At 37.0% G+C, this 24,628-nt stretch overlaps 2 protein-coding genes and 1 long non-coding RNA gene across 7 annotated transcripts in view; all 3 read right to left on the minus strand.

The window, feature by feature from the left end:
* The window catches only part of LOC131435977 (GDP-fucose protein O-fucosyltransferase 1), a 137,406-nt gene that overhangs the window by 50,621 nt on the left and 62,157 nt on the right, over window positions 1-24,628 (minus strand). For 2 of the 5 annotated variants that reach the window (XR_009230560.1, XR_009230561.1), the window contains exon 1: window positions 11,985-12,594. The exons of 1 other annotated variant lie outside the window; for it this stretch is intronic. Coding sequence is in view for 2 of the 4 variants with exons in the window: in XM_058604303.1 (XP_058460286.1) it covers window positions 12,065-12,080 (16 nt within the window). In the remaining 2 variants the exon portion in view is untranslated. Of the gene's footprint in view, window positions 1-11,984; window positions 12,595-24,628 lie in introns of those variants that run through there. 2 more of the 5 variants (XM_058604303.1, XM_058604305.1) reach the window with 2 other exon arrangements.
* LOC131435980 (uncharacterized) lies at window positions 3,473-11,974 on the minus strand. Its single transcript, XR_009230562.1, has 3 exons — window positions 11,373-11,974; window positions 10,148-10,355; window positions 3,473-3,921 (listed from the first exon to the last, which is right to left on the minus strand). It is a non-coding gene; the product is annotated as an uncharacterized LOC131435980 (long non-coding RNA).
* Window positions 3,915-6,620, minus strand: LOC131435978 (uncharacterized). Its single transcript, XM_058604306.1, has one exon. It carries the CDS (start codon window positions 6,323-6,325, stop codon window positions 5,261-5,263), a length of 1,065 nt encoding a protein of 354 aa, XP_058460289.1. The 5' UTR covers window positions 6,326-6,620; the 3' UTR covers window positions 3,915-5,260.

A 24,628-nucleotide genomic window follows, 5' to 3' on the forward strand; every position in this document is an offset into this window, starting at 1 on the left:
AAAATTCATCTTCACTCGATTTCAAAGATCGAGCATTCCAATTTAAAACATTAAAATAATTATTTAACATCACTGTTAAATTTTAAATTCACTATAATATTATTTGCAAATTGCCATCCGATTTGAAATGCTTCAAAAAGTGATGAAGTCGAATTCATTCGGATGATCATTTGAAAAAGTTGATCTTGTAGGTAGATTATTTTATTTTCAGTTATATCGCCTAAATCAACTTCTTTTAAAGAAGCGAATGGCATTGAAGGAATATTTGTAGGTAGAATTTGCCATTAGAAGGAGATGATTTGGCCGATCTACCTATTAATAAATTGTTTTCGTTAGAAGATGAACTGCAAGACGGTCCTGTGTTTTGATTGTTTACATTAGAAGAAATAGGTGGTAGATTTATACCTAATATACCAGCATAACTGACATTAGAAGAAGATGATGACGAGGTCGATCTACCTGTCAATAAATTGTTTTCGTTAGAAGACGAATTGGCAGGCGTACCTGTTTTTTGTTTTAAATTCGAAGAAATCAGTGCCTGGCATTTGTCGTTGTCTAAGCGAACAAGCGTTTAAAAATTTTTCCCTGATAGGACATTTCAAATAATTGGATTTATGATTTCCATCGCAATTTGAACATGAAAATTTATCAGTGGTTTCATTCATTGGACAAACATCTTTCGAATGCGATTTACCACAATTCAAACACCGTATATCCATATGACAATTTTTGGTTCCATGACCGAAGCCTTGGCAGCGACGACATTGCGTTAAGTTTGCAACATGATTATGCCGTTTATAATGTTCACAATGTTAAAATTCATGGGAAATGAAACGTACTTTTTCTAAAGTTTTCAAATTGTTTACATGAATTGATCATTTATAAGCCTTTCGAGACAGCCTTGAAGGGTCTGTCTGATTTTATATCATATGAATAAAATTTATGAAGTTTCTCGGACAAATATCGAATAAGACGTTCGTAATCTTCCAATCCATCAACCAAGACTCGACATTATCCTCTTCGTCCGGTTTGAAATGAGACTTTTACTTCCGGGAAAAAAGTAGAAAGCTCAATCCGGAATGGTTTGAAGTCAGAAATCATCACCGTCACTAATGGCATAGATTGTAGTTTCTTCCCAGAACGACAAGTGTCCATTTTGGGAATTTTTGAAGAATTTTCTTCTATGTCGCTACAATCGGATTCAGGAAGAATCTCGCAAATATTGTTAGACGTCATATGATCAACGGAAGGGAAATCCGTCCGTTGTCTTTTATTTTTACGTTTAGATTCTATAAGATCGTGAATGTTATTAGGAAAATGTTGAATAACGGATTGTGATTTATTTCGTATTAAATTGTTTTTAGCCTTAGGCTTGTGGCCTTCCCGGTTGGATGCAGGCATTTTTGAAATGAATGAAATTTTAAATTAAATTAACTAGGCTAAATTAGTCTTCGATTGACTCCTAGTTTGAAAAAGTCTTGATAACGACTGATTTTGTGGTAGTCTTAATAAAGACTGATTAGTTCGAAGAATAGCTCTTTGAATAGCTAGCCTTAAAAAAGGCTGATTAATTTCTTAGTCACTCTAATATCACTCTTTGTATCACTTAGTCACTCAAATATCACTCTTTGTATAGCCTTGAGAAAGGCTGACTAATTGTTAGTCTTTAAAAAGACTGTTACTGATTAAATTTTCAGGAATGGATAAGTTTGAATATAACGAGAGTGAATGTCTAAATTCAGTTTTTTAACAAGCCAGGATAATCTGCTCGAGATTGTAAAAAAATCGGCTACGCAAACCGCCTAAGTGACATTTAAGAGAACGGATAAAGTGCAAATCGATCATTTTATAACGCTTCTGATGGCTGCATAAATTGTAGGGATCCCACCAAAGGAGACTTTAAAGAGTAAACCGGTGAAGTTTATTCTGAATGGCTTTGACGCGTTGGATGTCGAGTTAACAATATGGAGCCCAAACGACAGCACCATTTTCAAGAATTGCGCGAATCAGTTCACAATAAGCTATATTTAAATTATCACACATTTGAGATATGTCGTAACCTACGTTGTACGTCTCAACAGATCTCAACTGATTTTAAAAAAAAAATATCACTTTTAGTCTACACAAACACAACAAACTCTCCGAAAACAGTACGATTCTATACTATACTGTTTGTTTGTTTGTTTTAGAGTTCCTCAGATTTCAGATGTCGATAGTTTATTCTTGTGAATACTCGAGTAGCTTACTAACGCCTTCTAGGAAAACAGTTTTTGATTTGTCTATCCTCCATCAATTTATTGAAAAACTGATCAATAAGATCACACTCGTAAACAATTCTAATCAGTTACTGAAGACTACCTTGTAGATACAATACGAACTGTTTAGTCAATCATTTAACAGGTAGGGTTTTATCTAGAACAATTTCTTGAAGAAACCATCTGAATGAGACAAAATTAATTTCCAACCTTGAATTGCACACTAGCGTCACCAATTCGAGAATTTTCAGATATTCTTTACACTATTTGATCTGTTTTGAGCTCCGGAACATTCTTTTCGAAAACACCAACATTCTATATCATCAGGATTGAGAGATATCACATTATCAATTTTCTATTGTCACATTGTTAACCCACTAGTTATTCGGTGGACAAGTTCTTAATTAACGTGGTTTTCGTAATGTATACCCTGACATTCCTAACAACTTTATAAAAAAAGCCGCTCTATATCTTTAAGCTTTTTGATAAGAGCATAATTCTGATAACTAAAATGTGTAGTCAAGCACACTAACTACATCTGATGGAGTGATTCCGAGTTAGAACATTTGCTGTTTGACAAACTTTTAATTCCCACATTCTTCAAAACACTATAATTTGCGAGTTACTTGAAGCTCAAATCGTTTTGTTTATGTTATGCTAATGATTTATATCATGCGTTTTTCAATGCGCCCCTGGCGGAGCAGTTCTCAACCAATTGTCTGTCAAATCACACTAAAATGTTGGTCTAAGTATCTACAACAAGTTTGAGGAGATTGTGTGGCTCTATCTGTCGACCGAAGCGAGCAAACCGTTCACAGCCCCAATCATTCGAAATCCCATATGCTCTGGGTCCCGTTTATCCCAGTTATCCGGCAATAACGAATCCGGCAACAACGAATACCGGCAAAACCGAATCCGACAAAAGGTATTTTTACTTTCAAAAGATGATAAAAATCCTCAGTTGGTCATGACAAATAGCTATCTGTGTTCGATGTCCATCACCACCACAAAAGTTTCATATTTTGGCAAGATGGACCGTGAGCGGTCTTAGCCGTCCTTATAGTGACACTACAAAAAAAAAAGTTTCATATTTACATTAGACAAGAACACCCCCACGAAGCTTAATCAGGTTTCAATTCGTCAACTTTTGAGATTGGAGGTTTTGTGATATGATTGGTAAAGAAAAGAAAATAATGTTTATTAAAAATGATGTATGCATATATTAAAACTCGCTTTATTACATTATCGTACATTATCAAATAAGTTAACGATGTATCATAGTTATTTTATAATGTAATGCTCTTAAAACAGAGCATATATTTTAATATACTATTAACGCTTAATTCTAATTGCAATATATGCAAGTGTATCGTTTTATTATAGTTAATAAAACATTTGACCAATAATTAACTACTTGACGAGGACAAAGTTCATCTTCTATGTACGAATAACCTTCTATTTTATTACTTCAATTACGATCTTTACTGTTAAATCTACTATTACCAGTTAATTATGAAAGTAAGTTCAAATGGAAATATGTTCAATTAATTCATTTGTTTCCTGTTCATTTGGAAAGGTACTGAAAAACAGTGATGTTTACATAATCGGTCAATAATTGTTTCATCTGCTAGCTCGCTGGTGTCTCCCTCGAAAGTCATTGGAGTGGCTATGAATTGGTTGAGAGAGAGAGAGAAAGAAAGTTACGTGAAGAATATTGCACACTGCTTACATCGTAGATATGAAGTGGGACACCTTGTGCAGCATAATGTTGCAGTTTCACTACAATTCTTAAAGTATATTCAATGTTTATCTAACAAAACCGAGTCATTAGAATTAAACATTCGACCCGAAAATGATGTAGACATGAAGCCAACAACAGTGATAAATGAAAAACAATCTTCCCATCCACTCCAATCATCAAACGTCGCGCACTTTGGATTTGGATAGTTGATTAAAGAAAATTTTTTAATCCGATAAACTCATAGAGAAGCTCAATGTATAAGTCTCGCTTTTGTGCGGCTAACAGAAGTTGACGTACAGTTATTTTTTTTTGTTAGCCGTTGTTTTCCTTTTTTCTTCGTTTCATTCCTCACATATAAATATTTGTCCTACTTTTGTGCGCACCAGTATTTAAAAAAAACTACTTTTTCCGTCAAGTGATTCTAATTATGATGTTATATTTTTTGCTAAAGGTGCAAGCAATTGAATGAATAGTAAGAAAATTCGTCAAAATGTTGTGAAGTTAACCTTTTCACTAAGCTAAGCTACTTAGCGCTTTTGCTTAGTATTGTCTTTCATATAAAGAAAAAAATCGGTGCAAACCACCGCCTACATCTTTCACATACTCTCTCTGTCTCTAACTTCTCTTCTGGAAACCCCCACCAGTACTGAATGAAAACACTAAACTAGTAGCGGTGTGTTTGAGTCTGAATTTATATCACTCCACGTCAAACGAGATTGCATTTGTTGTATTGAAATCTATTTTCTAAAAAGATCAATTCTCCTAACGAGTGATTTCTTCGATATTCTTCTAGACGTGAAACGAAGGAACATGTGATGTTACACACCGTCTTTTCTGCAATGACCCTGTAAGCTATTAATCATCGCAACATGCATGTAGACAAAGTCCAGGGTTGAAATTATATTATTTGCTTTGCTTTAGCACAGAAACATTGATGTGATGATTTCAATGACGACTAGGTTGCAGCAGGAAATACGAACAAGATGACCATGACGTTACTGATTCATCGATGACCCGGTTAACACCAGTTCGGGCGCATAACGCTATACTGTAAGTCGTATTCAATTGGCACCTGCCACGTGAGATCACGAGTTACCTAGTTCAGCACCTTCCTCGTAGCATGTTCTCCTGGATCGCACGGTTAACTACAGCACCTGCCAGGGCAACTGCGTTACATATCACAATGTGTGCGGATCACAGGAGTATGAGTTTGTAATTGCTAATACTTGGCGTTGTAATGTAATGCTCGTTGTAGCCAAAGTAGTTACACAGTCATAGTTAGATAACCTCGCTGCGAATGCTGTAACTGAGTTAGTGAGTTCTCGGAATCTTTTGCTTGTGTTGCACAGAAGTCTGGTGTGGAGACCGACCGGGTTAGGTTTCCAAAGCTGAAAATTGAAACCAGCGAAGTTATTCGGTCAATACTCTCGACAGATGGTGTATGTTGTAATGCAGAATTCCCCGATTGAGTGGATAGATCCTCTGCAACGGTTTGACTGTTAGCAGATTCTGGTAGGGCAAAAACTTCATCACTTGATACTATGTCCTTGATAGAAGCCTCAGAACCCGTATCAGCAGCTACACTATCCGACTCGGATTTTATACGTTTTGGTAAAATGGATTGAACTGCTTCATCCGTTTCCCATTCAGAAACGTCTCGCCTTCGTTTGTTGTTACTATCCACATTGGTCGTTTCCACTTTTTTCACGTCCATATCAAAGTACAACACTGAAGAAGATTGTTCGTCGGTGGTTTGCGAAGGTGGACTGTTTTCCTTGTCATCGTTGTCGCTTTCGTCGTTATTTTCACTTGACGCATACGATTCCAACTCATCGCTATCCTCACTTTCACTACAACTGTCGTCATCACCAACATTGTTCACTGAAGCTGCTATTGCCGCAGCATTTCGTTGCTTTTCCATCTCAAATTCCATACACTTGTTTTGTTGGAGATAATGACCATGTACTATATGATACGCTTCCTCCATAAAAATGTAGCGCGCTTTCTGTAGGACAGTAGCGACCAGCAAGTTTTTATGCAATGAAACTCCTCCACGGCAGACTCTAGATTGTGCTATTTTGGCTAAAGAAATACCAATCAATCGTTGAGCCTCAGCCATTGTATTAATCTTGCTTGTACTCAACGTATCGACGACTGAATTGAATGCTGTAGGGTCACCGAAACTCGAACCACTTCCGTGTTTAAAAATACTTGATGACTCACCACGGTCGCTGCTTTCGCGTATCTCACTGTTTGTCCGCATATAATATTTTATCAATGATTTCTTGCTACGCACACATAAACTGTCTGTCCAATGTCGCTCAGTCATAAATTTTCCAAATCACTCCAATACCAACGTGCATGTATGATTACGGTAATGGTTTCTAGTCCTGTTCCACAGTTGGCGCACAATTTCTACTACACCGCGAAGTGCCCTTTCTTCTCACGCCTGTTTGTATGTATGCTCATTAGCAATGATCACTATCCGCTCACTTCCAAATCGCACGAGAGCACACCGATACCAATAGGAAATATAAATCTCTCTGTTTTCACCCCATACAAAAAAAATCAATCGACCAGAGCGAGGGTTATGATGATCTGCACCGTTTGAAAGACGAAACTAAATTGAAAGTTTTGTGTGCGGTTGCATATATTTATAAACTCCATGAAGGTGACGTCACGGCCTACATTTTTTCGAGTGTATTTATTTCCAGCAGAGACAAGCAGCAAGTGAGTAAAGATAGTACCAAAAGGAAGAGCGACAGCCTTCAGCATACGCTCAGTCGTCCATCTGGTACACAAGCCCGTGGAAATGGTGGCGGTGTGAGACGGATCGCGCGCGTGAGTCTCGCCAATCGTTCGTCTTTGCGCGAGGCGAAGAAATCGCAATCGGGGTTTTACGAGTACATTTTTTCATATGCTCTCCAGTATAACCGTACACACAATTGTGTGTGTGTAAACAAAGTGATAAAATGCGATGATTAACCCAATACACTTCGGGTGTCTGTTGCGGCCTGCTGCTGTCACAGAAAACTCCGTTTTACACGCTTTCGGTGCTTTTGCAACCACAGTCGGTAGCGTCTCGGCGAGTCAAGTCAACTTTGTCAGGTTTGATACGAGAGTCGGTTACAAAAATTTTAGCTGCAAGGCTTCTGCTCATGTTATATTCATGGTTGTAGAAATTAATCTTAACTTGGAATGATCAACCTAAATAGACTTGTGATTACAAACAAAATATAAAATGAAAACAACTTTTAACCGTATTTCTACTTATGAGCCCCTAATTATAAACATACTCCAAATGAAAATTGTTTAGCGGTTTTAACACGAGTCAATATTTTTGTAATTGCTCGAAATTTTGACAATAATACTGATAGTGAAATGGAAAACGACCGCGTTTGTTCAAATGGAATTGAACGTTTGACAATACTGATCTTTGACTATTATATTGTCTTGAGTAACGGTCGCTTTTGGGAACAATTCTAATTATAGTATACCACTATAGTATCAAATTACCGGAACCTGCTTTTGTCTTTTTATTTATTTTTGTTTGCCTTTCTCATATAGAAATGCTATGCAATCACTGTGAAAACAAACTTTTTTATCGAGGCTCGGAGGGCCGAATGACATATACCATTCGACTCAGCTCGTCGTTTTGAGACAATTTCTGTGTGTATGTATATATGTATGTGCGTATGTGACAAATAATGTCACTCGATTCTCTCAGATGGCTGAATCGATTTTCACAAACTCAGATTCAAATGAAAGGTTTTATGGTGATATGCACCGAAAAAATGAAAAAAATGTCACTCACTTTTCTCAGAGATTTTCACCGATTTTCACAAATTTAGGAACAAACGAAAGACCCAATAGCTCACTATCGAATTATATCTTCATCCGACATCCGGTTGCGGAATTACAAGGCAATATGTGCAAATCTATGAGTAAATGCGCACACAATTTTCTCGGAAATTTCTCAACCGAGTTTTACTATCTAATACCATGTTCACATTAGCGCTTATGTCACTTGATATACCGAGATGATATGCATATCACGTGGGAGTGTTCACATATGATCGAAATGATATCGTTTGACAATCGAATTGTCATATTAAATGTTCGCATTAGGAGTAAGATCAATAATATTGTTTTTCTCTCCTACAATTCAATCAATAATTGAAGTCTTGCAATTAATGGTTACCGAACCCCAGTATTCGTTGAAAAATTTAAAATTATAATGATTGTTTATTGTCACTCTCAAAGTGACGTTCATAAATGAATACGTTCAATGCCATTATTCGTGTTGCTAGTAGCGATTTTTGACAACTCAACATGATATCCCGGATATCATGCCAAAATGGTCGTACGCGTTGACATAAAGTTTATCCGTATATCACTTGATAATGTGAACATACTATAATATGCAAATGAAAGGCCTTGAAATTCTTTGAAAAGTCCTCGAAAAGTTTATCCAGATCTGATTTTTAGTTCCGGTATTACAGCGTTATAAGTGAAAAATTTTCAATTTCATAAGGATTTTTTCAAAAGTGATGGCAAAACGAGGTGCATATTTTCATAAAATTTGCTGGTAAGTTAACCTATTTGGCAGACATTGTTTGTTAGTAGATATATAAATCTACTTTGGGACTACTAGTCCTCGGTTTACGCTTCCGAACGCACCGGTAATAGTGAAGAAAAGCTACAAAAATGGAACCCACTTCGATTTCTCAGCAACGGTTAAACCAATTTTCACAAATCATTATTCAAATTAAAGCTCTCAGAGCGCAATTTCATCCAGATCCAACTTCCGTTTCCGAAATTATAGGGCAATGAGTATCAAAGTTTTCAAACTGTTATACAAAATGGTAATGGTACGGAAGAAGAAAATGCCACCGCCTAGCACACAGCGTGCTTCGTTCAATTTTGTATAGCGTGCAGGGTTGCCACATTTGAATCTATATTAAGGTAGCGCTTCGCCGTGGTCAGGTCGAAGCGAGACAACTCACTACTTTCTCTTGCTTTGTCGCCGAAATTTCACCCTAAATTGCGAATTTCTCCAATACTAACCCGATTCACGAAAAATCAAAAACATACGATTGTAGGTAAACGATTTTACTATGCATTTGGCGAAAAATATCAGTTAGAAAACTTTTCTTTCGCGAGATTTCGTGCGAGTTTTGTAAAACGTTTTGTTTTCTTTTTTCCTTTTCTCGCTATAAACAACTCGCGTAAGTAGGGATGTGCTACGTTTCCAACAAAGCGTCAAAGCTAGTAGCGATGAAAATCATTATTGATTTCTGGTTCTACTGAAACATGAATAGAAATTATTTTACGAAGTAGTAACACTTACTTACATTTTCTACTCACCTATGTTCAACGTTTACGCGAAGAGAACGGACAACGAAAACAAAAGAAATGTTGTTAGCGTCTACCGCATGTAGCATTTTGTACACCCCAATGCATGCGTTGACATTGTGTGCGTGCGAAAGAATAAGGAAAAACTCATTTATTTTTATAACTCGCACGAAATCTTTCGATAAAAACGTTTATCAGGCACAATTTATATACGAATCGATAGAAAAATTAATTATCTAGAATCGTATGTTCTTGGAATTTCCGTTTTCTTCCCCGTTTTCTCACAATTTTGGGTGAATTGCGTGAAACCCCGGGATAGGCAGCGAACTCCCGTGACCACGGCGAAGCGCTACCTTAACGTGACATAACCGTTTACAAATTGAAAAGGTAATGGTAGTTTACCCCTAAAGAAAGTTTTTGATTTTATCCAAGTTTGAACGAAAAAATCGAGACAGAATCTTCTAGTGATGTTTTTGAAAATATAAGTAATATGAGGAAGGCATCATTACACCACTAGGTGGGTTAAAAACGGTTTTCATTTATTTAATCATCAAGTAACCATGTATTAAGAATCGTCTTTTCACGATTATATCCGAATGGTGTTGTTGCATGTGATCATAATAGATTCTAATTGAAGTGATAATGACAGCAACGTTTGAAGAGATACCTTTACGAAAATTCTACTGTGGTGCACTTTTTACACCGACATTCAGCTGCAGATCTTTTGCATTCGTGGAACATTCACCGAACAGTGTTAAACGTCGAAGAAATAAGAATAATAATATAACGATATTACCATTAATATAATAAACAGTCCTTTTTAAATCTCCAAAGCTTCAAACAGTCCTGTCATAGATATCAGCTGCAGGAACTTGACTTGTATAAAAATTTTCATATAACTCGAAAGCAGTCCTTCGAATATTCGGAGGTTGTGTCTCTGACATGATTCCTAGATTTTTCAATCACTTTCGAAGTAGATTTTTGTTGCAGGATAAATTGTTAACCTAAAGATCGAATTTAAGAGAGATAAGAACAAAACTAAATTAGGGTAACAGAGGTATTTTGGCCACTTCATATATTTTGGCCCACCTAACAAACTTTATCGATTTTATCGGAGTTAATTGATGTGAAGTAACTCATGTTACATAAATTTGAAGGTAAACACATTAAATTACCTATTGCGGAAGGGTTTTTCAAAGATATTAAAACATTTGGTGGATATTTATTCAAAGTGAGCCAAAATAAAATCAATCCTAAAGTGGGCCAAAATAAAATCAATCCTAAAGTGAGCCAAAATACTTCTGTTACCCTACTATTTACGAAAATCACAATCTGACAGTCGCAACTAGGCTCGAATCAAAATATGTTTGAGTTTTTTGAAATTAGTACGAGTTTAATTAAATAGCTCTACGTTAATGTTGGCATAAACCTTGTTTGAACACGCCCAAGGGGAACACATAAAAAAGGATTTCCAAAGTTAGTTAGAGTGTCTCAGTAGAATGTTCTATAACCTACACCTAGCATCGAATCATATTTTGACACTAGCTCTCGGACTAACGACACTTCACTGATAGGATGTCGGGCTCTTATTATGAACAGAGTAACAACAAAATGATTGATACTTTTTTTGTTTCGTGTGATGCTTCGTATATAAACATGTTTGTTAGTTGGCACGAACCGATGTTACGCTCTTTTTTGTCTATGAATGAAAGAATAAAATCCAACATTTGAGCAAATTAAACGGATTTTTATTCGATATATAGTGGAACTGTTTCTATAGACTAACTATAGGAATGTGTTGTGTATTCCTTTGCGTGATGAAAATGACAATCAAAACGAAAATACGACTCGAGTGAGTCATGATCTATGAGCCTGACGCAAAACGGGTCAGCACTCGCGAAAAAGTTCCATCTTCACGTTGCCAACTGGGAGTCACCGCACCGCAGCGAAATCTCTGTCGATTTACACTTCTATATAGCTACCAATGTCACTTATCTGGTGCAATCTGCATACATTCTTACATTTCGTCGTTGCACTCTTCCTGTATAGTCAAGCGCGCGCGTGGCATTGTGTGCTGCATTCAGATTTCCCGAACACACCATTATACGTTTTCTTTCGTGTACTTTTATATCGTTGTCCTATAAGTTGTTTTTTACCAAGTACCACGTATGACAAGCCCTTGTTTGTGGGAATGAATATCGAACATCATGCGATCGATACGTGGGAACTTGTAACTTTGCTACGCCTAATTGTAAACTACAAATGAAAATTCTCTACTCAAACTGTAATCTACGATTTTCATATAGAATTTAAGGCCTCATTATCCTGAATGATTTTGTTTTAACCATTTTAAACTCTTCATGGTTATCAATGCCATGATAATGGTTTTTATCATAATGAGACCATATTGCCATTTTATGTAACTAGTCATGAAAAAGTCCTAATTGGATATAAAACATTACACTTCAACTCAAATAGAAACGTGAAAAACTGCGCAGAGTAATCTGAAAGTCTTCTCGAATGAGCTCTCTTTTTCCGATATTTTAATTTTTTCTTTGCGGTACTTCCTCTTTATATTAACCTTCTTGTAAATACCATCACAAACACTATCTTATTAGAAGACTATCACTCACCACAAAATAGGAGCAGGCGGACAAATACTATTCGGTGGCGAATGCCTTTTGTTCGTTGTATTGATGCGAACCATACTCACTCATTTGTCCGTTCATCGTACCGAGAGGGCATAATCAAGCGAAAATAATTCACAAATAAAGAAACAAAAATTAAATCCATACGCTGGGTAACATATTCAACCGAACTAACTGCTGACGATAGCAAAACAAACAAAAACGTAAAGCGGAAAATACCCACAGCAGGCGGTTCGCCGCACGTGACATGCTCATTGTATCGGTTTATAGTGGGTTGACGAAATGAGCAGCTTCACTTTTTCAGTAACTTCTCATGTGTGCAATATGAACTAAAATAACATTGATTTATTAATATTACTCCGGTTCTGAGGTGATCTATTCATATTCAACATAATTATGGAAGGTAGACGGAATCGTAACTCATTAATAAATTTTATAGCTTCAAGTAATATTAAAATAAGCATTTTCGTTGCACTGGGATGATTGATGATCTCGACAGACCTGTTGATTGACTAATAAGAGTTGTATAGGATCCAATCATCCAATTTTAGAACACACTAAAGCAGTGGTTCACAACCTATTTATATCGCGGACTCTTTTGGAACTTTAATAGTTCTTCGCGGACCCCCATGCTTAAAATTAAATATATTTACACTCTATTTCGAAAATTACATAGTATCAACTGAAAATTTAACACAGATTTAAGCAAACGAAAACATGATCATTTTATTGAAACCATTATTACATTAAATTTGAGGCAACACAACAACACGTACTGCTAGAAACAATTGCTGAGAGTTTGAAAATGATTTGCGGACCTAAAAAGTACGGGTGTGTAATGTCAGAGACATAACTGGATGTCGTAAATACGAATAAAACTGACACGATTTCTTTATACTTTCTAATTCTCGAACGATCTTCGCACAGCGAAAAGTGCACGAAGCAAATCAAAATATTTTGTATTTTCACTAAACTGATGATTTTTACCTTCGATTTGCAAACAAGTAATCTTAATAGTTCTTTAGATAACATTTAGAGCCATTAGAACGGCTGGTTTTATATAATGTCCACTTTTCGTTTTTCTTTCTCTTCAATGCAAACGATCAGAAGCTCTGTTGCATGATGCCATCGCTCTTGTTTGAGTTGAAACTAGCGTGCCAAATGATGCGAAACTGGTTTAATGCGTCTTCTCGCCTTGACGACTGGAAGGCAAATGAGAATTACGACCTGAGCGTTTGAGGTTTTTAACCACGCAGAAGGTGCGCTCTCCGATGCCGCTGTTTGAATGCGTCTTCTCGCCCCGACGTCTGCTTCCATCCAACCCACAAGAAGAAATGATCGATTTTCGACCACGATTCCCCTTTTATATCGTTCAGTTGAAGATATGTGCCTGACTACCTCAAAATCGTCGTCCTTGCGCGAAAAACCCAAGCGAAAGTAAAGAGTTTTTCGCGTTGTTTTCAAATTTTGAGAAAACTTAATTTTTGAGTTGTTTGTGGTTATCTCACACTGTTCAAAATATTATCCTAAATTCCTGATTATATTTTTGATGAAATAGTGAAAGAATTATGTTGCTGCCGTTCATACAAGTCGAGATATTCACGATTAAATTCTGCCCATTCTTCCATATGGTTAATTTTGAAAAGGCGCCCCATAGTAAAGTAAGTCGTATTCACGACAAAAACTACTTCGTGGACCGCCAGGGATCCGTGGACCACCAGTATAGCTGCCCTTACACGAGACAATATTATCGTCAATACAAGGAGTATTGACAATACTTTTGATCGTGTAATGGAAACTTCATTGGATTGACGAAAATATTGTCAAAAAATCAAAACTGCTCATCAATCCGACAATACTTTCTCTACAGAGAAGAAACTATCAAATATGTGCAATGAACTCTCCTCTCAATGTTTCAATGTTCAGTTGCAATATTTGAAGCTTCAAACGCTTGATTTGTTCGAAAAATGCGGACTCAAGTTACCAAGTCAATTGGATTGACGGTATTGACAATAATTTGGATTGACAATAATATTGTCACGTGTAAGGGCTGCTTATCATAGCGACCGATTCTGGAAACTGCCCCAATATCATACAGGTACCAGATCATCGATCGAGCTGTCCCGAACAATTATCTCTATATACTGCCAATTTTGAAATGCAAGTCTCTTTTTATTGCAATACTTTTCATCGAGCCATCATTATTGATTACAATACTTTTCATCGAGCCGTCACAGCCACTTATAATTTCCTGAAGCATGAAAAGGTGATATGACACGAGAATCGAGAGACTTTGGCTTCGTATAATGAAATGAAAATGGATGAAGTGTAAAGAGACTACAACGCGTGTCGTTGGTGAGACGGTTGTAATTTCGGTTTCCCATAGCATCAGAGAGCGGTCGGCTAAGAAAAGAGAACAAAATAATTGGGAGAGGGTATCTCGACACTCTTTGTGCATCACAGCTAGTGTTTGGCCTGTTTTGCAAGTAGCGTGCGAGCACGAACAGTAATCAAGCACCGATCACAAGTTGTATCTTACTGCTGCGGTTGTAAAGGTGCTGCAAGATTTTATTGTATCTAGCTCATTTCGATTGGATATACGAATGGGCACCGCTTGATTTTTTCCCTCTTTCCATCGTATCTTCCGGAACATAGCATGACTGATTCATATTGCTTTGTATGTGTAGAGTATCATATTTTCTACCAATGTGCCCTTAATTAGTGAGGGTTCGAAAAATAAATGCCATTCGACGCGCAAAATGTTTTCGGGGCCTACGTGCTTTACGACATTTAACCGATGTTACGACAACCAATCGAAGCCTAATACAACGTGGCCAGTCAACAGTTCCACGATTCAATTACCTACTTTAGCTTTTAGATTATTTGCAGCCGCGTGATATACACCTTAAATATCATGAATCTGATCTGAACAAATCGTTTAAAACCACAAATATGCAGTAGTTAAAAAACGGCACTATAAGACATGCTTCAAAATGATGCATTGATAAAAATTAAATAAATCTGCCGTTTGGATTTTGTACGCTGAATCCTACACTTATTTTACTCTAAAACAGCACACATATTTTCACCTTGATTTACGAAAGCAGTATGGACTTGACGGTTCGTATACTACGCCAATCACGACACAACGGAGCTATTTTAATATCCTTGGTTGTGCAGTGACAGTGTTAATTGTCTACCACTGAATTACTTCGTCAACAATATGTTTCTAATACGAGACTATAACAAGGACATTCGGTTTGTCTTGATTTCTGGATTTTTGTATGGTTGAAGATAACTAAATGCTTTAGTGAGTTCAGTTGTTGGATAAATTCGAATGAAATGGACAGTAATGTCTGCTAGCATTTTTTACCTACAATAGCACAATAGACTCCGATTATGAACATCATAATGTCAAATTATTATGTTATGAGAAGATAGGAATGGTAATAGTCAAGTAGTATGCAAAATAAATCGGCGAATTAGAAATTAAACATTCAAAGATATTCGAGGGCAGTTCTGATTTCAATAAAATTTGATGACTGTACAAAGTCACAGCGTACTCAGTCGAACGTTTCTGCACGCATACACGTGTACAACGATAATTACCCCCGTTTCACTGGTTATTACCATGAGTTATACTTGACTACCAATCTCTCACATTCGACAAAACGCATCACCCGAAGAGCGCTGAAGTGATTGTATAAATTGAATAGGGTACACAAAAGAATGCAAAAGAAAACGAAGCAAGGACGGTACTCTCTGTTAAGATATATACTGTTTTCCATGTCGTATCAAGTCAAAGAGTGAGAGAATGAGGAGGAATTACGAGAAGTCATCAATACACCCTCGAAGCGCGTTTTATTTATGCATATAAAACCAGACAAAAATATGCGAGTGTGTTAAATATCGAATAAGTTTGTTCAATAAAACAAAAATTACCCGCCTCTCGAACGCCCTATCGAGAAGATATCGTAACAGTCATACCCAAGAAGCAAAGAGGAGGGGGACACAACAGCAAGAAAAAAACCATTCTCAATCCACCTAGTGGTTTGATAATGCCTTTCTCTTGCCATTTAAATAGTCTGGTTATTACAGTTATGAGATCATACACGGACAGAATTCCGACTCTGCGAATGAACAAAACGAGTCGTGATATCAGAAAAAGAGTGCATTATCATGTTATGATTATACACCAAGACCAATAGTTCTAGGATCATGAACTATTTGGTCTTTTTTGGCTGAAACTGAAACGTAACGCATATTACAATAGTGAATAAGTTTTACTTCAGGGGTATTGATGTTATCACGGCCTTCCTAAACTAAGGCATCATGTATGTATGTATGTATGTATGTATGTATGTATGTATGTATGTATGTATGTACGTATGTATGTATGTATGTATGTATGTACGTATGTATGTATGTATGTATGTATGTATGTATGTATGTATGTATGTATGTATGTATGTACGTATGAAGCCACCATCAGTTCAAGGCATTACCAGTGTATGCGGATAGACTTACAGTAGATCCGATTTTGATTATCAGATAGCTTTCATATAAGTGCTGTTAAAAAGACCAAAATAGGTTTTGAGGACCCGGCGCCTTTCAGCAAGAACATCCGGCCATATAATAAAAAAAAATTCGCTATACCAGCTTAAACCCGCTGATGGTTTGTTTGTTAGAAGGGTGCGTCTAACTCATTCACCTTCAGGAAGAAACACAAAGCTTCCTCCTCGTGACTCAGGTTGGTAATCCACTCCATCATCCAGTCATTCACTTGTATGATAGCCTGATGCACTCCTTGCCCCTCCCGTTGTCGATATAATTGTGCATCATACAATATAATATAATATAATATAATACAGTAAAATATAATATAACATAACATAATATCATGCAATGCAGTATAATACCATGCAACAAAATATAACATAACATAAAATAATGTAAGACGATAATATATGAAATAATATGCTATGATACAATATAACAGTTAATGTCGCAGTGTAAGTGATATAATTGTGGATTCGTCGCAGTATTGTAGGAAATATAATATTATTTTTCTTTTAATAATAATAATAATAATAATAATAATAATAATAATAATAACAGTAATGATAATAACAATAATAATAATATATAATATAATGTTATATAACTCATTTCAATATATAATAAATGATGTATTACAATAGAATTCTATGTTGTAATATACTATAATAAACAATGCACTTTAGGATGGGCTTTAACTTATAAGCCATTTCGCACCCTCTCATTCTGCTACTAACTCAGAAGACGATAGCACCCAGTCGACGCCGTTCTATTGACCAAATGTCATCTTAGACACACGGGGAGGCATGAGATAGGAACTTGTGAGGACTTAGTTATCTCACCATTTGACGACCCTTCCTAAACTAAGGCATCATGCCTAAAAATAGGAAATCATTTCAAATGAACGGCTGAATGCAAAAACCGCATTATTGCAACTTAGTTTGGAAACCCCGTTTTTTTTTAACACAAAACCGGCATAAAAATATTGAGTGCAAAGTCTGGATACGGATTTAGCAATTCAAAAATCGTTTAAAAACATAATTTTTGCAGTGCATAGTACAAGAAGGCGGGTGGAAAATGTAATGGATGTCATGAATACGAATTAAATTGGCACGTTTCCTTCACACTTCCGATTATCAGTTAGTTGAACGATTTTGTGAATTGTGCAAGCATTCCCTCTCTTCACTACTAGCATTTGAAACGATGCACCGACACTAAAGTACGGATAAGTTACATCAAACATTCTGACATAGAATTAAATATTACACACGGCAATATTTTGCCGACATTTGAACAGCCGAGTGCTCAGCAAACATTAATACAACTGAGACTCTCGGTATTATCTATTTGACAGATAATTTACATTTACCGAGATTGTCGGTTTGGGGAAGACTATAAATTATCGAGATTTTCGTCGCTTTTGGAGAGAAATTACCGAAGTTATCGGTGTTCATGCACGCGAGTTATTGACGAGATTACAAACAATTCATTAAAATTAAATTTTAAATATAAAACAAACATTCCAGTTAAAACATAAATCATAGATTTATTGATTTCTATATTATGGTGGCGGTAGACATGCTTGGAAGAGGAATAAACAGCAACAATATATCAGATGAAGAATATTCTGCAAAATATATACGCAGTAGAATGGATGCACTCTCATGTTATTTCCTGCAGGGAACACAATTTTATTTTCCGCAGACAATCATATTCCTGTTACAAACTCAATAAAATATTGAATATTTAAGGGAATATATCATACCGGAATCCAATAAGTTGCATGCAGTATATTAGCATTGCGAGGATCTTTATCCCGTAAGAATGTCCCGTAAGAATGATTTTTCGTCACGAATAATTGTCGAACATTGAACGAGTTTGTTTTTAATATCACGAAACATATTGCTATATTCGTATTCAGATTTAAATTTCCACTCATTCCCCATATGAACATATGCACTTATATACATCGCTTAGTTTTGCACTGAAGAAAAATGGCTACTTTGATGAATCGCCGAATTTCGGTTGTCTAAAAGCTGTTTACTGAGGTTCCAGTAAGTTGATTTCATTAATTTGCTGATTTCGGTAAAACGACCAATTGCTGGTAAATACGGTAGTTTACCTAATCGAATATCAGTATAACATTTTGAATTACCGAGAAATCGAAAATAATAATCCGAGTATTTTGGACAAAGCTAACTTAGCCAAAATTTCAGTGAAATTTTGCTTCGCCGTTCGTTTTCGGCATATTTTTTCGCCGACATCAAAATTAAGTTTTAAATGTGTATGAAATTATTTTTAAAGTTCTTTATAAGTAAATACTGTAAACCTTTTATGAAGGCGTTCGTGGCGTATAGCGTCCACAATCGATTACAATCTTCTAATTAAGAAAACATTAATTCGCTGGGTTGATAAATTATACAATAGGCCTAATGAAAAATATCTGAATATCAACTTACATGGAACTTACGCGTTCTGAAACCGTTTGTTCGTCTTGCTCTAATAAACCTTCTCTGGCGGAACCCGCTGGAGCTTCCATCGTATCCCGATCGCTGTCGACTCATTGGAACGACGCAGGAAAATTCAGCAAGCTACTTCCGTGGAAAAACTGGTCAACGGGGATTTCGACTCACCGAAGATTTTATCTTCTACTCATTTTTCGTGCTTCACAACGATAACTGCGCTCTACCAGTTTACTTCAGCCGAGATTTCATCGAACGACGTTGAGGCATTACGAACCGATAGCATCAGACTTGTGACCTGAATATCAGATGTCTGTCAAAGGTGAGTCCTAGATAGATAACTTCGTCGGACCATTGGATGACCTCATCACCGAATCGTATTCGGCATTCGTCTGATGGAACAAGTTTTGGAGATCTTGAATGTGAAAACAAGATGACCTGAGTTTTTGCTGCATTGATCACAATTTTCCAGCTTGTAAAATATTCCGTTAAAGCGTCCAGACCTGTCTGTAGTTTATTCTTCAGAGCATTAATGACACGACCTTTGTAAAGAATGACAGTATCATCAGCAAATTGTGACAGAACACCACCACCCGGAAGAGGTGGGATGTCTGATGTAAAAATGTTGTATAGAATGGGACCTATGATACTTCCCTGGGGTACACCAGAGGGAATAGTAAATCTTTCTGAAAGTGCATTATTCAGAGAAACCTGGAATGCTCTATCTGCAAGATAATTTTGATAATTTTAATAAGATACATCGGAAAATTATACCTATGCAGTTTAAACGCCAGGCCATCGTGCCACACATTATCGAATGCCTTTTCAATATCCAATATTGCCATGGCAGTCGTTTTGGACACTGATTTGTTTTGCTGGATGACGTTGTTAACCCTTGTGAGCTGGTGGATGGTGGATCTTCCTTTCCGGAACCCAAACTGTTCTTCCAGAATTATATTCTGTTCATCTGCGAAAGCAAGAATTCGCCTTTGTATTGACTTTTCAAACAGCTTGGATAGGGCAGAGAGTAAGCTGATGGGTCGATAGCTCTTGGAAAAGGAAGGATCTTTCCCCGGTTTCAAAACTGGAATAACTTTAGCTAACTTCCACATTGAAGGGAAGTAACCAAGCTCCCAGCACCTGTTAAAAATTTTAGCTAAGAAGACAAATGAGCGAATACTCAAATGTTTCAGCTCAATGTTGAATGTGTTGTCGAAACCGGGGGCCTTCATATTTTTGGATTTTTTCACAAAAGCCATCAGCTCATTCGCAGTGACTCTACTTTCCTCAGGAACTAAGCTGTCTGATTGGTCAACCTCAGCTACGCTATCAGCAACGGCTCTTTCATGTGGACTAACAATGTTGAGTCCTAAATTGTGAGAACACACAAACTGATTGCCTAGCGCATTTGCCTTTTCTACTGGTGTGATTAAAGGTATTCCTTCAGCTGCGTCCTGGGGTGGCAGCAAAGGAGGAATAGGCTTCGGTTTTTTCTTAAGCACCTTCGTTAAGGACCAGAAGGGCTTTGAATGTGGGAGAATTTCTCGAAGCTTTTGCTGGAAGTTCCTGTTGCGAAGCTCAGATATCCTTTCCTGGATTATCCTAGTTAAGTTGTTATAAGAAGTCTTCCTATCTAGGATGCCAGTTCGTTGATACTGCCTCCGGTAGATATTTCGAAGTCAGATGAGTTTCTTGGTGACACTGTCGATTTGAAGAGAGGAACCCGGCATATGTTGTACTGGAACCGTCCTATCACGAGCGACTGTGATTGAATGCTGGAAGGAAGATAGGGCCGCATCGATTTCCATCGGGGAATCAAGTGGCAGATCGATATTAATATGTTGGTCGGCGATTTGTTGAAATTGGACCCAATCGGTGCGATAATAGTTCCTCCGAGGTTGAATAAGCACTGTTTCTGGTGAAGATCCCAACGTCAATATTACTGGAAAGTGGTGGAAGATAGCTCGTTGAAGACAACCGGAGAGCTGTCTATAGCGATGTTGCTGATGAATATATCCAAAATGGAATGAACTCCCGATCTGGAAAGTCGCGTTGGTTGATCCGGAGCGAGGATGTTGTATTGTCCAGCTTCGTAATCTTCGGCAAGTACGAATCCGTTTCGATTCTGTCTTCTGTTTCCCCACAGCTCATGCCGTGCGTTCAGGTCCCCAGCAATGATGAATTTGTTCTGTCGTCGAGTGAGCATAGCCAGATCTCGCCTCGATGATGCACACGTACCATCTCGAAGATTTGTTTGTTTGGGGCAGTACGCTGCAATGATGATGATGGGTCCCATCGTCGTTGTAATCTCAATTCCGATGGCTTCTATAAGTTGCAATTTAAAGGCTGACAGAAGCCTGTGCTGAATGGATCGTTTAACGGCAATGGCAACTCCCCCTCCTCTTGTAGTTGTCCTGTCGAGCCTGTGAATCCTGTAATTGGAAATAAAATAGAAATTTCAGGTTTAAGATGAGTTTCAGTTAAAATAGCAATATCGGCATTCTTCTCTTGAAGAAATATTTGTTGTCATTGTTTCAAAAATGACGATCAGTTGTTCAGCAGAGAATAAATCACCATAGTCATCCTTTGCTTGTGGTTGATTATTGCCCCATCCAGGAGGGATTTTTGAGGAAGATTCTTTTTGTGATCCAGCGGCTGAATCTTTTGGATTGCTGCGAGGAAGTGGAGGCAAATTCGGAATATCCCTCTTCGGTGGGAGCCGTGGGAAATTAATTTCATCCTTCTGTGTAACATTCTTGCGCGTTGATTGTTTACGGGACGCCTGTTGTCAGCACGTTTGGGACACGATTTACTAGTAGATGGATGGTCGCCATCACAGTTCACACATTTTTCAGCGATGTCATCTAGTAAGCAATCGTTGGTATTGTGTGGTTCGGCACATTTCCCGCACCGACTTTTCATGTGGCAATTCCTCGCTCCATGGCCGTAGTTCAAACAGTTCTGTGTGACATCCCGATGTACCGGTTTATACTTTTGCCATTCGATGATTATGTGAAATAACGATTTAATCGTTTTCAGTTGACTCATGGTGATGGAGCCCTTCTCCAGATGAATCAGGTACAGTTGATCTCTAAACTTTTTCTCCGTATTATGTCGCTTCATTTTAAACACCATCAAAGGCTTTAATCCAGCCTCCGACAGTGCCTGCTTTAGTTCGGCTTCCATCATGTCGGGTAGTCCTCGAAGTACAACCACAGACTAACAGACATGACAGTATAAGTAAATTCTTATGAAAATAATTTTTCGTGATGCACTAGTTCCACCAATATTATACTGCGCGAACTATTTACTATCTGTACACCCCTTGTGTTATGTAAAAGTTTTTTTACTAGTAGGTTTCCCCTCGTTTGTCAACACCGATCAGCTGCTTGCAGGGATGCCTGATTTCATCAAAATATTTGAAAATGAATCGTCACAATAAATTATTGGATTTCGTTGATGATATATTTTACATTTTCGCGATGTTGGAAGGTAATGATTTATTTGACTCAACGTTGTTCATCTAGACTATTTTTTATTGTGTTGGTAGTTTTCAACCGAAATTAAGTGGCGGCAGACCAGAAGCAAGTAAATATTGTAACAAAACGGGTTCGATTTTGTATTGCGTTGGAGGATGAGAAGTAGGCACAATTATGTATATAGTTTTGGCAATATGTATTAAATCTGTATCCTGCATGAAATTCGCATGGACGTATACAAATCAATACATTACAGGTAATTCTGTATAAATGGCAACTCTGTTGGTAAATGAAAAAAATAAACACAGTCTAGATGACAGACAGGATGTTTTTGATAGGGTAACGTGGCGCCATCATGACACATGTGAGTACTGTCCCAAATAATGGAATATTCGAAATGACCGTTAAAATGATTGAAGAATCTAATTTGAGTGTCCTGTCTGTTAGTCTGTGGTACAACCTTCATAGGTTTGTTGGCGGCAATATCGTGTGTGAAGTATTCCGCTTTTGTCTGCTTCTGATAGCATTCCACTCCTTTGTAGTGGTTCAAAGCCGGAACAGTTATTTTGTAGCCTTCAGTACATAAACGGATTGTTGCCTGTAGTCCTTCGCTGATCAGTGTGTTGAAATCCGAGCGTAGAGTTGGTGGGAAGCCCTTCAGGTAGAAAGGCGGCATTTTTTCCTTCTTCTGCAGTTCCTCTTCGACATCTACTGGCAGATCAGCATATTGGTTTTTACTCAGCAAACGGTCGTTTACCTGTACATCACTTGGCTTCAGACGCTTAGCATCCTTTGGATCCTTCTCGGATCTATGGCGGTTTTTACCCATAGCTTGGGTAGGTAGACAACTGCGAATAAAAAATAAAACGAAATCGAAATTAGTCGTAGTAGGTTATTCGTCTATCCACATCGAGTGTTAGATGACGAATGTGAATGAAGCAAAAGGCATCATTTTCGTCTTTTATATCGATGCAGCTGAATAGTAGCAGATATTTTGTTCTCGTACTCAGAGCGCGTTCTGATTGGCTGATGCTGACATGGGTAAAATCAGACAGGTTTTTCAACAGCGTACTATTGAAACACTTCAATGTTGTTGCAATACACGTTCAAGTCACGCGTCATTAGAAAAGTTTAATTTTTAATTATTTGAGATTATGTCATACAATTGAAAATTTTATAATAAAATTGTGATCATATTTCCGATGGTATTTAGCAATAATTATGTTGATACGTTAGATACAACAAGAGATATTCATGATCAAAAACTTATCACTCTCGCAGAAGGTAAATTTTGAAAAACCCGTATAAAAACTAAACCGATCCTTCCAAAAACAAATGTTTTCATCCGGTTTTAGCAGGTAAATGTGTTTTTCAGTTTCCGCATTCAAAAATACTTAAACGGATTTTCCAAACTAAGTTTCATTTATCCGATTTTTTCTTCCAGCCGTTCAAATATAAACTGAAATGGCGTTATAAACGCATTTTATGAGTATGATTCGAACTTTTTTTGCAGAAATGAAAGTCGTATTAATGTTTTAAATGCTATACTTTCGAATAGCTAACTTTAAGTAGAGAGTCCCTCCTAAAGTTTAATTTGAATTCATATATTTTTAATCATTTTCATTTATAAAATATTGGGGTTTTAAACAACGACGTGAAAATACTGTATTCTCTGAACAGTTATTTGTGTATTACTCCGGATATGCTTTCATATTTTTTTCAATTATTAGATAATGTTATTAAACGTCAATCATGTTTCATATTGAAATCTTGCAAATATTTCTGTGGGATTCTGCGGTATAGCTTTATTGTTTTTCCTATAAACTGTTAGGAAAATAATTTCATACATAAATGAAGTAAACATCTTTTAAATAAATTAATTTATACATAGACATTTCAATAAACAATAAACCACGTAATTAGGTGAGAACATTTTTATGTTTTGACCAAAAAGCCATCTCTTTATCTGAAACAACATTAACTGGTCGCATCCGCATCACATAAGTCTTACTTCCAAATTCCGTGAAGCCGTGAGCCGATGAGAAAAATATACAAATATGCAATTATACCTCCGGAACCGAAAGTGAGAACCATTTGATCTTCGAACTTGACCAATGGCTCAACAGTAGCT

Source organism: Malaya genurostris, chromosome 3, assembly GCF_030247185.1.
Source record: "Malaya genurostris strain Urasoe2022 chromosome 3, Malgen_1.1, whole genome shotgun sequence".
NCBI lineage: Eukaryota > Metazoa > Arthropoda > Insecta > Diptera > Culicidae > Malaya > Malaya genurostris.